Here is a 15,701-nt window from a genome sequence, read left to right as displayed (position 1 = left end):
ATCAAAAGATAAAGGAATCAGGCTGTCTTGAAGCTAACAAATGGACGAAGCCCCTTTCACGTTTTCTAAAAATTCTATGAACGCTCTATTAGAACCTGGGTTACAGTAAGCAACTCTCACATTCGTATGGAGATATAAATGACCACAGCTGACACAAAACAAGAACAATGTGGAGCATCGTATGGTCGTTCACAAAAAATATACCATACAGATATAACTTCGAGTGAAATGCACCATTATAGTGGAATTTTTAGAATACAGTTGAGTCCCATAGTGCTCAGAGCCATTTGAACCATTGTCATTGGTGCCAGGTGAGTCAGCCGGTGCGACTTACTTCCTCTCAGGTCAGAGGAATACCCAGACGGATGCGGTGACGAGTCGCGGAAAGAAATGAGTGAAGTCGGACTGGTAAGCAGGCCGTAGGTGGTTCAGTCAGTCATGGGCACCGCGGACCGTCGGATGGCACAGTGGGCGAGCCGGCTGGTGTTCGGTGCCGCTGTACTGTGCGCCCTGGCCGCCGCCTCGCCACGCCAGCAGCGCTACGGGCAGCGGGCGCAGCCCGGGCCTCCACATAAGGTACGGTCGTACAAGGAGCGGTCATCCCTGCTCTCATTATTCACTAAGACAGGTGTCATTCGGGGATCAACAGTAAATTGCAGTTAACCCAAGAAAATTTACGACTGTTTTTGCAAAATACGAGGGTTGGAGCTTAAACAGTGGCAACTATTTATTTACGGCTCATACAAAGTAGATACGTGTTTAAAAGTTTTACTGACCTTAAAAGTAGTCACCAGCACAGTTTATAACCCATTGCCAGCGATGTGGAAGTCATAGGATACTCTTAGCAGTGCCAGTTGTGATGGCAGTTCGATCGGGGCTGTCTATTACCCGACGAATTTGTAACAGTTCTGAAGTGAATGCCGTGAAGTGTTTTCTTCCGTTTGGTTCAAAAATGGTTCAAGTGACTCTGAGCATTATGCGACTTAATTTCTGAGGTCATCAGTCACCTAGAACTTAGATCTAATTAAACCTAACGAACCTAAGGACATCACACACATCCATGTCCGAGGCAGGATTCGAACCTGCGACGCGGTCACGCGGTTCCAGACTGAAGCGCCTAGAGCCACACGACCACACCGGCCGGCTTTAGCTTGGAAATCGATTTGAACTTACGAGGGCTTAAGTCAGTGGAGTGCAGTAGGTGGTCTAGCACTTAGCAGCCCCATCATTCAAACAAATCAGTAACAGCTTGCACTTTACGTGCTTGAGCATTCTCCTGCAAAATGATGGTCAGGTCCTGCAGAAAGTGTCATCACTTCTGTCTCTAAGCTGTTCGTAGGTTGTGATCCAAAAATCAACAGTAGAGAGACAGAAGTGATGACACTGTCTGCAGGACTTGACAATCATTTTGCAGAACAATGCTCAAGCACGTACAGTGCAAGCTGTTACTGATTTCTTTGACTGATGGGGGTGCTAAGTGCTATACCACCTACTGCATTCCCCTGACTTAAGCCCTCGTAAGTTCAAATCGGTTTCTCAACTGAAGAAAACACTTCACGGCATTCGCTTCAGAACTGCTACAAATTCGTCGGGCAATAGACCGCGCCCCTCAAACTGTCAACACAACTGGCACTGCTAAGAGTATCCTACGACTTCCACATCGCTGGCAACGGGTTAGACACAATGCTGGTGACTACTTTGAAGCCCAGTAAAACTTTTTACGAGCTGTACATAAATAGTTGCCACTATTAAAGTTCCAACCCTCGTAATTTAATTTGTCGGGAGCAGGAAACGCGCATCTTTCCTTATACTTAACTTGCGAACGCGTCCTCACATTGTTGTAATACTCGCTCTATTAACTTCAGAAAGTCTCTAGGTTTGTTTTTAAACTTTGCATAACTTAATGTGCTTCACGTTTTCACAAATCAAACAGCTGCACTATTTTTTCTTAGATTTATTCGCTTTTCTATATGTTCACATCATTGTTCTTCAGACGATTAGTAGAGTCTGCTCAGATGTACGAACACTTCGCCATCCTGGCCAATGAACAACTCGTCACATAGTCCATGTCAAGCTCATAACTAACTTACAATAGTCTTCCGCCGAGAGGCACTCGGCACCACACCAAAGCATTACAGTACAAAGAAGAGACATTACAAATATGTATGTAAGTTAATATTTAACCCTAGAATACTAATCGGGGGATGTTACATTGTTACGAAACCACTGTAAATTTTTCCACTCCACATTTTCTTCAAAAGAAGTCACAATTATAAGGTTTAACACGATATGTCAAGTAAAAAATAAGTAGAAAATGTCCTAATTTACACCCTATACTGAGAGTACCATACTAGCGGGAACTGCGAATTGGTACCAACTGCAATCGTAAATTTTACGAGGGTTCAGTAATGTAACATTAATAATACTAGTATCTTTTAAGATTTTAGTGTACTTGCTAGTTTAACTTGATATACAAACTTGTAAAATAAAATAAAATAATTATTCTAAATTGTAACTGTCAAAGATAAATGAAATAAAATAAGAGGTACTAATACTTGATTTCCTGAACGAAATAGGTTCAGATTCATAATTATATTATTTATGTAACACCTACTTCAAAATAATTGTTTTACAATTTATCAGATTTTGGGTATGAAAATGACAAAGTAAACCTATCGATACCGCGCTGCGACATAAAACGAAGAGTCAAGTACTGTCGAGCAAATTTGAGCCTCGTTCGAATTCAGTTCCAACAATTGTGAACATCTCACTATCCAGAAGAAGTCTAATGATTTCCGTGGCACTGAGGTATAGAATCATGTACTACAGAATGTGACACAATACGTGCGTTAATGTTTCAGATTCCTTTAGACTTGTTCAGGATAGTGACGAATTCAGAAACGCAAGAGAAAGCAAACAAGGAGATTCCACTGTTCCTAATGGTACTAGAGGAAGCTTTCTGGTTCTTAAACTTTGTAAAAGCAATAGGAATATGCATTATGCAACATACCTGAATTGCGTTAGTTTTGCTAGTAGCAGTGTACTGTTTCCCTCTGGTGCATCTAAACTTTATAACGAGTGTTTAGCAATCAGAGTTGAAAATCTGTTGAAGTAAGACCAATATAATTTAGAAAAAAGAAAGCAGAGAAAAATACAATACAAATTAACAATGAAGTCACAGAACATGTGAATGATATTTTAAACATACAAGAAAGAGTAAAATTGGCCTGTAGATCATTTGGTAAGCTACATTAGGTTTTCTATTTTAAGCTTAACGATTTTTGTGAACGTTTATTTTGCTTGTTGACCTTTTTGACTCATAGCAACTGTTAGACATTTAATACAATACATAAACTGCGAAAGGTGCATAGGTAAGGAAAAAAGAAATGCTTCCATGGTTCCAAGACACAGTAATTACATTATAGACCGTCCCTTAATTCACCTTATATGATTGTCAGGATGGCTCCTTCAACAGTATAGCGCAATTATTTCCCCGTGTCTATTCAAAAATCACTTACATATAACGTCTAACTACGCATTTCCCTTGGAGTACCATTGTATCAGATTCAGGACCTCTAAATTAGAAGGAAGTAAACATACTTAACTCTACAGACAAAGTGTAAATTTTTCAAATCCTTCACGAGATCAAGATAATTTTTTCAAGAAATTATGTGATATAGCTGATACTTCTAGTATATACATCTACAGGTAGCCATTTCTCTTCATTGTTTTAGCAGAATCTCTGATTTCGTGTTTAACTGAAACTAATAATTGGGTTCATTAATAAAAGTAAATAACTGTTCTTATTTGCACAAAAAATTTATAATGGTATGACCAACGAAAGTAACGAGGAGTTGCAGAAATTGGAGACTGCATAATAGACGAAGCGAAGTAATACCGCTACCATGGAAGCAAAATTACCCATGACGTATGAATCTCAGCCTGGCACAGACTGCTAGTAACAAAAGTAGGTGTCAGTTTGAGGGAGAAGTTACTGGCAAAATACGTTTGGAGCTCAACACTGCGTGGAAATTAATCATAGACTGCAGTAAAACGAGAAAACGTTACAGAAGAACGTTGAAAATTAAGTGAATAGATACAATAAGAGATGTGTGAGTCACCTGATAAGCCATGAGGGAAGGGATGTGTGGGAAACAGTGGCTAGAGGAAAGTACAGTATGATAGGACATGTGTTAAACACTAGGGAATAACTTGCATGATACTAGGAGGATCGTAGAGGGCAAACGCTTTCGGCGCAGACAGAGGTGGGAACAGATCCAAGAAATGACCAAGGATATGAGGTGTAAGATGAAGAGGTTGGAGCTTGCCACAGAAGTTGTGCCTGGCCGCATCATCCAGACAGAAGACTGACCCCAAAAAATAAAATAAAAAGCCAAATATAATATTTAAAAAGGTGTTGATGTAGATCGAAACAGAAGATAGGTCTCACTATTTTTTCATCTCAGGAGTAATAATTACTTAGATTTACATCAAGAAGATTTGGCTATGCGGATTTGATTTGTTTACTAACTATCTCATAGCTTCTTTGTCTATCACGGACAGCAGTGAAATATAACTAATATTACATATTTTTCATAAAGCTAATGTCAACGGTTCAATAACTACACCTAACAGAAGGACGAAGGCTCTGAGCACTATGGGACTTAACATCTGTGGTCATCAGTCCCCTAGAACTTAGAACTACTTAAACCTAACTAACCTAAGGACATCACACACATCCATGCCCGAGGCAGGATTCGAACCTGCGACCGTAGCGGTCACGCGGTTCCAGACTGAACCGCCTAGAACCGCACGGCCACACAGGCCGGCAGAAGGACGAAAATCAGATGGGAAGACTCTAGTAAAAAGTGCATACAATTAATTCACAGTTTCAAGGAACAGCGAAGTATGTCAAATAGAACTTATCACCAGGAGTAGATGGGTAACTGATCTGCAACCTGATTACCAGTGTATTTAATCATTTTAATGAGTCTAAAATTCAGTGCGTTTTGTTCTAGTCACACACAAAACGGGAAAGTGAAAGGCAACAACAACTTTCACTAATACTACTGCTTACATTATCAGTCACCAATGCTAACATCAGCCATGACGAAAACAACGTATTCCATTATAAGACTTTCCCATTACTTATCTTCACTCTAGAATAAAAAAACAACAAGCAGTACTATTGCTACTTCGGACTTGTGTATCAACAATACCATACATTGTTGCCACCATACCTGATCATTCACTGAGACCTTATCAGGACAGACGGCTCTTATTTTTCAGTCTTCAGTATTTGAGTGAACTGGATGCGACATTCCATCACACCCAACCAGGTCCAAATCTTTAGTTAGCTACGGCAAAATGATAAGCTGATTTTGATCTCTGGTTATCGGTATGTGTTCCTTCAGTTACTGCTTGAAATGGCAAATATATTTTGGACAAATAGCAGCTTCGGCAGTAAATACTGAAATCCTTTATTTTACATATCGATCTCGGTCACTGTGTAACCATCTTAAATGCTGAAAATATATAAGAACCGTCAGACTTGAGGGTCTTAACACAAATGTGGCCTTATTTATAAAAACCATCAATAAATACTGAAACAGGAAAATATATACAGATTCTCGTACAAATCAAATTATTCGAACCTTATAGGCCAATATCCTAACAGCACAACGGTTTCCACGAGATGCAACATGTACTGTGATGATTACTTCCAAGTTCCAAAAGACATCTTCACTTTCACTGCATAAATTTACAGAAGAGCCTATCTTGTAAACTTAGCAGTTAACCTTATCATTTCCCGATCCAGCGTACAGTGATCTTATAGCTTACATAGCCATCTAGTTAAGCTCAGTTGTTTTTGCAATACTGAGCTTAGCTATCTGGCTGTGTAAGCTATAAGATCACTGTACAAGGTTAACTGCTAAGTTTACAAGATACGGTCTTCTGTAAATTTAAAAATTATTGTACGCAGTAAAAGTGAAGATATCTGTTGGAAGTAATCATCACAGCGCATGTTACATTCCATAGAAAATGTTCTGCTGTTATGATATGGAACTACAAGGCTCGAATAATTTGGTATGTACCATAATATATACATTTGTATATGTTTTCCTGTTTCTGTATTTTTTTATGTTGGCTATAAATAGGAGCACATTTATGTTAAGACCGGCATGTCTGATGATTCTTATGTACTTTTACCACTGAAGACGGTCACACAGTGACAGAAATGATATAAAGAATTTCAATGTTTACGACCGACGCTGCCATTTATACAAAATATGTTTACCATAATATGGTCATGGTGCACACAGTTCCCAATGGAATTAAACATTAATAAAAATGATAAAATTTGTATATTCAGTATCTCGTAAAAGACATACTACAATTCGGCCCTTTCTTCTGCCAACGACACTAAATATCTGCTTCTCTCCTCTATTTTGTAAAGTACATCTTCATTTCTAGCACCTTAAATCCAATCCATCCAGTCACAATCTAGGTGCTTCCACTTCTCCCTCTCTTTTTTGCCAGTTGTCCACACCAGTTCCATACAATGTGCCCCATACACTTTTAGGTGTATCTCCATCAATTCTATTAGCTTGTGATATCAGAAAGTTTCCGTTGTTGAAAAAAAAAAAGCTTCCTATGCATAGATCTATTTCCCTTAGGTTTCGAGAATTCTATAGGATCTTACTTCCAACATAGGACTACTGTTTCACTTATCTGTTATTGCATGTTAATGAATTTTTATCTTTATCTAGTCGCTGTTTTCCACCTGCTACTCTGGATCACCTTCGTCACAGTTTGGCTTGTACTTAAACAATGTGCCGTGATAAGGTGATACGTATGCTGCCCATTCTACGAGGCCTGTTCAGAAAGTAAGCTCCGACTGATTGCCAAATTGAAACCACAGTGAACATCAGAAATGTTTTACTTGTAACAATTAGCTACACCTTTCAGCTACTTCTCTACGTAGTCGCCGTTCTGACTTAGACTTTTGTCATAGCGTTGTACCAACTTTTCAATAGCCTCATCATAGAAGGCAGCCGCCAGTGCTTTCCGCCAATTCTCCACGCTGGCCTACACCTCGTTGTCTGTGTCAAAATGTTGTCTTCAAAGACAGCGGTTCATGTGACCAGAGATGAAACTCAGGGGGAGACAATTGCGGACTGTATTGTGGGTAATCTCACATTTCCATTTGAAAACGATGCAGGAGCATCTTCATTGCCCCTGCAGAATGCGGCTGAGAATTGTCTTGAAGAAGAAACAGCACGACAGTTATGTAATGTTAGCTGCATAGCTTCAGGCGAAATTTCTCACCAGGCCCTCGTACTTGGCGGCAGACACTATTTTCTAGACATCTTTACGCACTCACTGCGAGCTCAGAAATGAGAAGAGCGACGTGATGCTAACTGGGGTTATACTAGAGACACTACCCAACACATCTGTGCAAAGCTTTATCGGATTTTCATAGTCGTTTCCATTTCGCGACCGATCAGAGCTCACTTTCTGAACGCCCCTTGTACTCGACGGGTACTCCAAGACTTTCTTAGATGATGCCTTCCGAGGTGCCATGTTCTTTGTGAATCTTGTTCCACTTGCACTATTATTATAGTACAGAAATACTTTTTACTTCCAAATTGATTCTTCCATATGCGTTAAATAACAGGAGCGATAAGCAACAACTCCATTGTATACTCTGGAAACAAATTTGTGTTTCTTGATCTTTTAACTTATTACATCTTTTCCCGTTCTACTCGCAAATAGAACGAGGGAAAAACAACTGTCTATATGCCACCGTATGAGCCTTAATGCTCGGATCTTATCTTCGTGGTCCTTAATTCACTTTATTGTGAATATCAGAGTAATCACGTAGATGTATATGTATGTTGGCGAAAGCAGAATAATTCTACACTCATCTTCAACTTCTGGTTCTCTAAATTTTCTTTTTTTCCCTCCTAATTTTCTCTAAACTTTCTCCTCGAAAAAAAAGTCACCTTACCTCCAGGTATACCCATTTGGGTTCGTGAAGTATCTCCGCAGTACGTGCTTGTTGTTCGAACCTACTAGTAGAAAATCTACCAGTCCGCCTCTGAACTGCTTCGATGTCTTCCCTTAATCCGACTCGGTGAGGATGTCAAACACTCAACAATAGGTCGCACCAGCGTCCTATATACGGTCTCCTTTATAGATGAACTGCACTTTCCCAAAATTCTCCCACTGAACCGAAGTCGGCCATTCGCCTTCCGTACCACAATCCTCACATGCTCGTTCCGTTTTATATCGCTTTGCAGCGTTATGTCCAGATATTTAAACTACGTGATTGTGTCAAGCAGGACACTATAATTGCTGTATTCTAACACAACACGTTTGGTTTTCCTACTCACTCGCATTACTTTACTTTTTCATAAATTTAGAGCTAGCTGTCATCATCACACCAACTAAAATTTTTGTCTAAGTCATCTTGTATCTTCCTGCAGTTACTCAACTCCTACCCTTTCCCGTATACAACTGTATCATCAGCAAACAACTGCAGCTTGCTGTCCATCCTGCTCGCCAGATCATTTATGTATATAGAAAATAATAGCAGCCTATCTTACTTCTCTGGGGCTCTCTTCGATATCCTTGTTTCTGACGAACACTCGTTACCGAGGACAGCATACTGGGTTCTATTAATTGAGAAATCTTCAAGGCACTCACATATTCATATGCAACCTATTGCATATGCTCGTACCTTTGTTACCAGTCTACAGTGAGGTACCGTATGCAGTGCTTTTGGGAAGTCTAGAAATGTGATATCCGCTTGCCGCCCTTCATCCACTGTTTGCAATATATCATGTATGAAAAGGGCAATCTGAGTTTCGATTTCTAAAACCGTGGTGATTCGTGGACATAAGATTCTCTGTGCCAAGGATATTTATTATGTTCGAACGCAAAATATGCTCGAGAATTCTGCAACGAACCGATGTTAGGGATATTAGTTTGTAATTTAGCGGATCCGTTCTTTTAGTCTTCTTATGAACAGGAGTCACCTGTGCTTATTTCCAGTGGCAAGATAAATAGGGAGCGAATCCTGTAGAGTACTCTTTGTAAAACTGAAATGGTATTCCATCCGGACCTGGCGATTTATTTGTTTTCAACTCTTTCGTTGTTTCTCTACGCCAGAATACTTATTACTCTATCGTCTATACGGGACTCTGTGCGATGGTCAAACGACGGTATGTTTCTACGAGTTACCTGAGTGAATGATTTCTGAAACATGGTATTTAAGACTTCGGCTTTCTTTTGCCGTCCTCGTTTGACATACCAGACTGGTCAACGAGCGACTAGGTGGAAGCCTGAGACTCGCTTAGCAATTTTACACAGGACCAGAATTTTCTCTGGTCCTCGGCCAGATATTTCGCTGTGGTAGCTGTTATGTGCTTCGCGCATAGGTCTTTTCACATACGTAAGTATCTCTATGAATATTTGCCTACTGTCATTTGCGCGTTCTTTTTTGAACAGCCCTTGATTCCTCATCGTTTACCGAAATTTGTTCTTAAACCACGGAGGGTCTTTTCCGTCCTTACTATAGGCTCAACTTCTGCAGACAGCAATTTACCATCTGTTTAAACTTTACCCAAAATTATTCATCATAAGGAAACTACATGATGTCAGTTCGCTGTCGAAGTGTACCGTAGGTCTCTAGAAGAGCGTAGCGTGCCAAAGGGTTGGAAAAGGGCACAGGTCATCCCCGTTTTCGAGAAGGGACGTCGAACAGATGTGCAGAACTACAGACCTATATCTCTTACGTCGATCAGTTGTAGAATTTTGGAACAGGTATTATGTTCGAGTATAATGACTTTTCTGGAGACTAGAAATATACTTTGTAGGAATCAGCATGGGTTTCGAAAAAGACGATCGTGTGAAAACCAGCTCGCGCTATTCGTCCACGAGACTCAGAGGGCCATAGACACGGGTTCCCAGGCAGATGCCGTGTTTCTTGACTTCCGCAAGGCGTTCGATACAGTTCCCCACAGTCGTTTAATGAACAAAGTAAGAGCATATGGACTATAAGACCAATTGTGTGATTGGATTGAAGAGTTGCTAGATATCAGAACGCAGCACGTCATTCTCAATAGAGAGAAGTCTTCCGAAGTGAGAGTGATTTCAGGTGTGCCGCAGGGGAGTGTCGTAGGACCGTTGCTACTCACAATGTACATAAATGACCTTGTGGATAACATCGGAAGTTCACTGAAGCTTTTTGCGGATGATGCTGTGGTATATCGAGAGGTTGTAACAATCGAAAATTGTACTGAAATGCAGGAGGATCTGCAACAAATTGATGCATGGTGCAGGGAATGGCAATTGAGTCTCAATGTAGAAAAGTGTAATGTGCTGCGAATACATAGAAAGAAAGATCCTTTATCATTTAGCTACAATATAGCACGTCAGCAACTGTAAACCGTTAATTTCATAAATTATCTGGGAGTAGGCATTAGGAGTGATTTAAAATGGAATGATCATATAAAGTTGATCGTCGGTAAAGCAGATGCCAGACAGAGATTCATTGGGAGAATCCTAAGGAAATGCAATTCGAAAACAAAGGAAGTGGTTACAGTACACTTGTTCGCTCACTGCTTGAATACTGCTCACCAGTATGGGATCCGTACCAGACAGAGTTGATAGAAGAAATAGAGAAGATCCAACAGAGGGCAGCGCGCTTCGTTACAGGATCATTTAGTAATCGCGAAAGCGTTACGGAGATGATAGATAATCTCCAGTGGAAGACTCTGCAGGAGAGACGCTCAGTAGCTCGGTACGGGCATTTGTTGAAGTTTCGAGAACATACCTTCACCGAGGAGTCAAGCAGTATATTGCTCCCTCCTACGTATATCTCGCGAAGAGACCATGAGGATAAAATCAGAGAGATTAGAGCCTACACAGAGGCATACCGACAATCTTTCTTTCCACGAACAATACGAGACTGGAATAGAAGGGAGAACCGATACAGGTACTCAAAGTACCCTCCCTCACACACCGTCAGGTGGCTTGCGGAGTATGGATGTAGATGTAGAAGTGAGAAGTTAACAACTGTTTATCTGATCTTTCTAACAGAAACGTTCTCCTAGCCTTCGCCACTGATTTATTAATTTTCATAACCACAGTCGCTATGATGACATTATAATCACTAATTCCCATCTCTGTATTGACGTTGTTGATTAGGACCGTCCTATTTTTAGCTACAAGAACTAAGACATTTCCATTGCATGTGCAAGAAGGAAGTATCTGCTCAAGACAATTTTCCTAAAACGTATTAAAAAGTTCTTCGCAAGACAATCTGTCTGCACCCCTTGCGATGAATCTGTAGGCGTCCAATAATTAACATGGTTTCACCTAGATCTGTTATACGCGACCAGATAACTTCAATGCCACACTCAACTTCGACCTCCATAGAGAAAATATTTTTGTCAACTACAGTGAACACTCCCCCTCTCTTGGCGTCTAACCATCTCAGAGCTTCCTATGTAGGGTTTCAGCCAGCTTTCGGGCACAAGGAGAACATGAGCGCGAGAACTCTCCTGGAGGGCAGCAAATTCTGGAAATTTGTTAAGAATACTTTGACAATTTACTGATAAAATTTTGACAGTCGAATTGTCTTCAGTTTGACGTGGTCTGATTTCGCTATCTGCGTATTGACCACAAACTACAGCCTAGCCTAAATAATACCCATGTGCACTAAACAAGCACTCTGCTTCCTTTGTGCAGCGCACTATTGACCTATCAAGGGGAGTCCTACAAGTCCCCAAGAGAAAACGCAGTTATAGAAATCTGCAGCCAAAACCGTCAGTGTCTACAAATCCTTTGGTTGAGACCCTCCACTCGGCTCCAAATGAAAGGACCCCGATCACCTCTGGGAACAATGCTGCAAATTACGTGCTCTGCTTGTATCCCACGCGCGAAGCCAAAGGCTCTCCACGCCTTTGGCAGCATGGTGTACGAATTGAAGATGGCCTCAGAACACATGCGACAGGCGTCGTTGGTGCCGATGTGAGCCACATCTTGCAGACGAATGCACCCTGCACGCTCGATAGCCGCAGGCAAGGCCAACTTCACATCTCGGATAAGGACCCCATAGACATACCGAGTGCACCAGCATTCCAGCCCTGAGCGCCACCTTCCTAAGCCACTACATTGCGTGCCAAAAGTTGAACCTCCCGATAATTAGCGAACCTCTGCCCACGTGTGCCTGATTGGACCCTGATGAGGGAATGGCCACCTAATCACTCACAGAGCGATTAGGCGCCAGAAGACCTACCTCCACCTTGGCCCTTCCACCTCATCATATATATATGATGATATAAGGTCCTAGCAGAGACGGTTGGCATTGCCTTCCTCTGACCAGAATGATGATGATGAAAGAACAACACCCAGTCATCTAGAGGCACGGCTAATATCTGACCCCGCCGGGAATCGAACCTGGGACCCCGTGCGCGGGAAGGGAGAACGCTACCACAAAGCCACAAGCTGTGGATATATATATATATATATATATATATATATATATATATATATATATATATAACATTGAACTCGTCTGTGAAATGAGTTGTGAATCCTCTCAGGCAGTCCTGGGGAATTGTGTAAATGCTGGAAGGCTGCTTCAATCCGCAAACGTAAGCCCTCAAGAAAGTTGCCTCGATACCGTAGACCAGGCTTCTGACGTGATTTCACACACAGAAATCCATGGGATTTAAATCCAGAGACCTTGGAGGCCATGGCACAGGCTCTCCTCTACCTATCCAATGTTGACCATATGTCCAAGTTAGAAGCCGGCGCACTAGTATTCAGGCATTGGTTTAGTGGGACATCAACATGTACATCCGGAAGTACAGTCCACAGAAAACGCATTTACTAGTGTCCGGTTAGTCTCTGCAATAGGAAGTCTGGTCCAATTATGTGGTCTCCGAGCAGTCCCATCCAGACGTTCAACGTCTGCTGCATTAGGACTGACATTGGCCCAAATATGACAGCAATGGTATTTAAAAATACCATCGTGGGTAAATCTAGCCTCACCCGTGAACAGAATGCAGCTTGCAAACAGGGAATCCAGGGCACACTGTTGTTGCACCCATTGGCAGAAATTCTAGGTGGGAAGTCTGCATTTTTGAGGGCTTGCACTCGCTTTAGGTGATATGGATAGAGTATTGTATGTATTGTATTGTACGTTAACCGGAGGCCAAGAAACGATGGAGAGGCTCCATCTATGCCACAGCTGCAGTGGTCCACAACCCAATGACGACTGCCGCAGTCCACGTCACCCCCCTCCCACCCTACACCGAACCACTCTTTCAGGGTCATCGTGTGGTTCGGCTCCCGCTGGACCCCCCCCCCCCCCCTCAAGAGAACGTCTCACACCAGACGAGTGTATTGCGCATATGCAAACAGATAATCGATCCCAAACCTTGAGATACCGACGTAAATACCGTGGTATCCAGGGGCGTTTAAAGTTGGTTCCTAACTCGAGTTAATGCGATACTTCAATATCGGTTGATTTGTGGACTATTGGTGTTTTGCCCTTAAAGAGCGCATTTGGACTAAACTACATGGCCAGTTCCTTTTGCTGACTTCCTTGCTGCCCTAACTTCCGTCATTCGCTCACTGTGTTTCTGTTTCCAGTCCTCTGTCCATGCTTCTTGTCAGCTTTGTGTCTTCGGCTTCATCTTGATTGCCTTTTTGGTTGCCCATATTTCTTTCATCTTCCGGCTGTGATCTTGTTTGCATTCTTCGGTCCATTTTACACTTGTTCGTTGGTCACATTGTATCTCATGTAGTTTACTTTTCTTAATGATGTTTCTGAAATTTGTTCTGTCATTTATTGTGTCTGCTGTTATGTTCAGTTGGTTCAGGTCGTTTTTTACCTCTGCCACCCATTTGTTATTTCTGGTTGTTACCCAGTCAAAGATCTGTTTGGTCAGTCTGTGTGATGGCATTCTGTATAGGTGTCCATAGAATTGTAGTCTACATTTTCTAATCTTTTCTGTGATTGTCTCCGTATGTTTGTATAGTTCCTCTGTAGATGTCTTGATCCATATTCCATTGTTGTTAATTGGGCCAAATATTTTCCTAAGTATTTCCGTTCTACTTTTTCTAGTTGTCTGATACGTGTATGCCCTAGGATTAGTGTGGTCTCTGCTGCATATAGTGCCTCGGGGAGCACCACCGTGTCGTAGTGGCGTAATTTGGCTTTTTGTGAGATAGACTTATTGTTGTAATGATTCCACACTACTTTGTATGCCTTGTCCAGTTTAGTTTTTCTTTCTTCGTTTGAGTCTCTGTTATATCCACTCATTTGTAGTGTTTCACCGAGGTGTGAGAGTGCGTGCGTATGCCTATAAACGCCATCTGCCATAGTACACGAAGAAACGCACTTGAAAATGGGAATCATTTCCCGAAAGGGGTCATACAAGGAATAAATGAAAGAAAATCGTGACTGGCAGCCGGAAATGTTCTTTCATAAGCATATATTTTTAGCAGTAGCAGCCTTACATCAAAGATTTGTAATGGATACAATAAAAGTAGAAAAGTAGTGCTTCGCCAGTGTCTCAGGAACCAGGAGTGCTAGATTTCCTGTAGATGTCCTTACTTCCTTACAGCAGGGTGGATTTCGCAGTGATACGCTACAGAATGCTGCTTTTTTCCGACAGGTCCCGCCCGTCAGCGCCCCTCTGGCGTCCAGGCTCCCAGCACCGCCTCCTCCGCCGCGAGCAGAGCCGCCACAGCGCCACTACTGGCCACACGGCGTGCCGCCCTTCCTCGGGATGTGCCCGCCGGGATACTCGCGGGACGCACGGGGAATGTGCCGCGAACGCTGGTAGACATGAGGCATTCCAGAAGCTCAACCATGCTACTGTCGCATGGAGTGCTCCAGTGCTGCAAAACTGTTCAGTCTAGTTATTAATGTGCGTGTCTTTCCTGTATAACACAAAACTAAATAAAAATAAACCAATGATTTTGAGCACCATTTCTCTTGTATATTTGACGTGAGAGCTAGTGAAAAATTAAAAATCTGCTCGGCAATGTTATGGTTCTTCTGTGGATCGGCTGACTGCAAACTTAGATTTATTGATGTACTCAAATACACTCTAAGGCCAAAGAATTATCCGAATGGGACCGAAAACGGTAGGTGTATGTGTACAAACAAATTAATGATTTCAATTTCAGAAGATTGCATGATCTGTTCAAGCGAAATACCTTTATAAACTGAGAAAGTCACTATCGCATTGGTTCACCTCTGGTCCTTGTGCATTAGTTATTTGGCTTGCCACTGACAGAGTTGTTGAATGTCCTTCTGATTTAGATAGTGCCAAATGTGGTATCAATAGCAACGATGCCACGGCATAGTTTCAAAGGTTGGCACTACCACGAGACACAGACGACAGCGCCCTATAGCTGGTGCTGTGCAGCTCTACGAGCTCCGCTACAGATTGAGCCCATTTCATCAAGTGCAGACAAACAGAACACTTCGCTTCAGATTTGCTCTACATACGACGGGGCTACGACTTCGCATCTGTACAAAGTTATGTATTCTTTCTTGCACCAGTAAACCACCTTTACTCACTGCAGTACCGACGTCATTTTCCTGCTCCTGCTCCTACCGACGCCCCACCTTCGAGGCGAGATAAAAAATCTAATTCTGTCCATGCGGCACA

At 42.0% G+C, this 15,701-nt stretch overlaps 1 protein-coding gene across 1 annotated transcript; it reads left to right on the top strand.

Annotated features, from left to right (window-relative positions):
• Nucleotides 1–445: 445 nt before the first annotated feature.
• LOC126237486 (uncharacterized proline-rich protein-like) lies at nucleotides 446–14,952 on the top strand. The gene is made up of 2 exons (XM_049947636.1): nucleotides 446–576; nucleotides 14,697–14,952. Exons 1-2 carry the CDS (start codon nucleotides 460–462, stop codon nucleotides 14,865–14,867), a joined length of 288 nt encoding a protein of 95 aa, XP_049803593.1. The 5' UTR covers nucleotides 446–459; the 3' UTR covers nucleotides 14,868–14,952.
• Nucleotides 14,953–15,701: the final 749 nt, after the last annotated feature.

This window comes from Schistocerca nitens, chromosome 1 (assembly GCF_023898315.1).
Source record: "Schistocerca nitens isolate TAMUIC-IGC-003100 chromosome 1, iqSchNite1.1, whole genome shotgun sequence".
NCBI lineage: Eukaryota > Metazoa > Arthropoda > Insecta > Orthoptera > Acrididae > Schistocerca > Schistocerca nitens.
This window is presented reverse-complemented; position numbering and strand designations above follow the sequence as displayed.

Excerpts from the sequence above, each read along its gene's own strand:
- LOC126237486 (XM_049947636.1), top strand. The coding sequence starts at position 460 with ATGGCACAGTGGGCGAGCCGGCTGGTGTTCGGTGCCGCTGTACTGTGC. Across the intron at positions 577-14,696 it reads AGCCCGGGCCTCCACATAAG|GTCCCGCCCGTCAGCGCCCC; the intron begins GTACGGTCGTAC and ends TTTTTCCGACAG.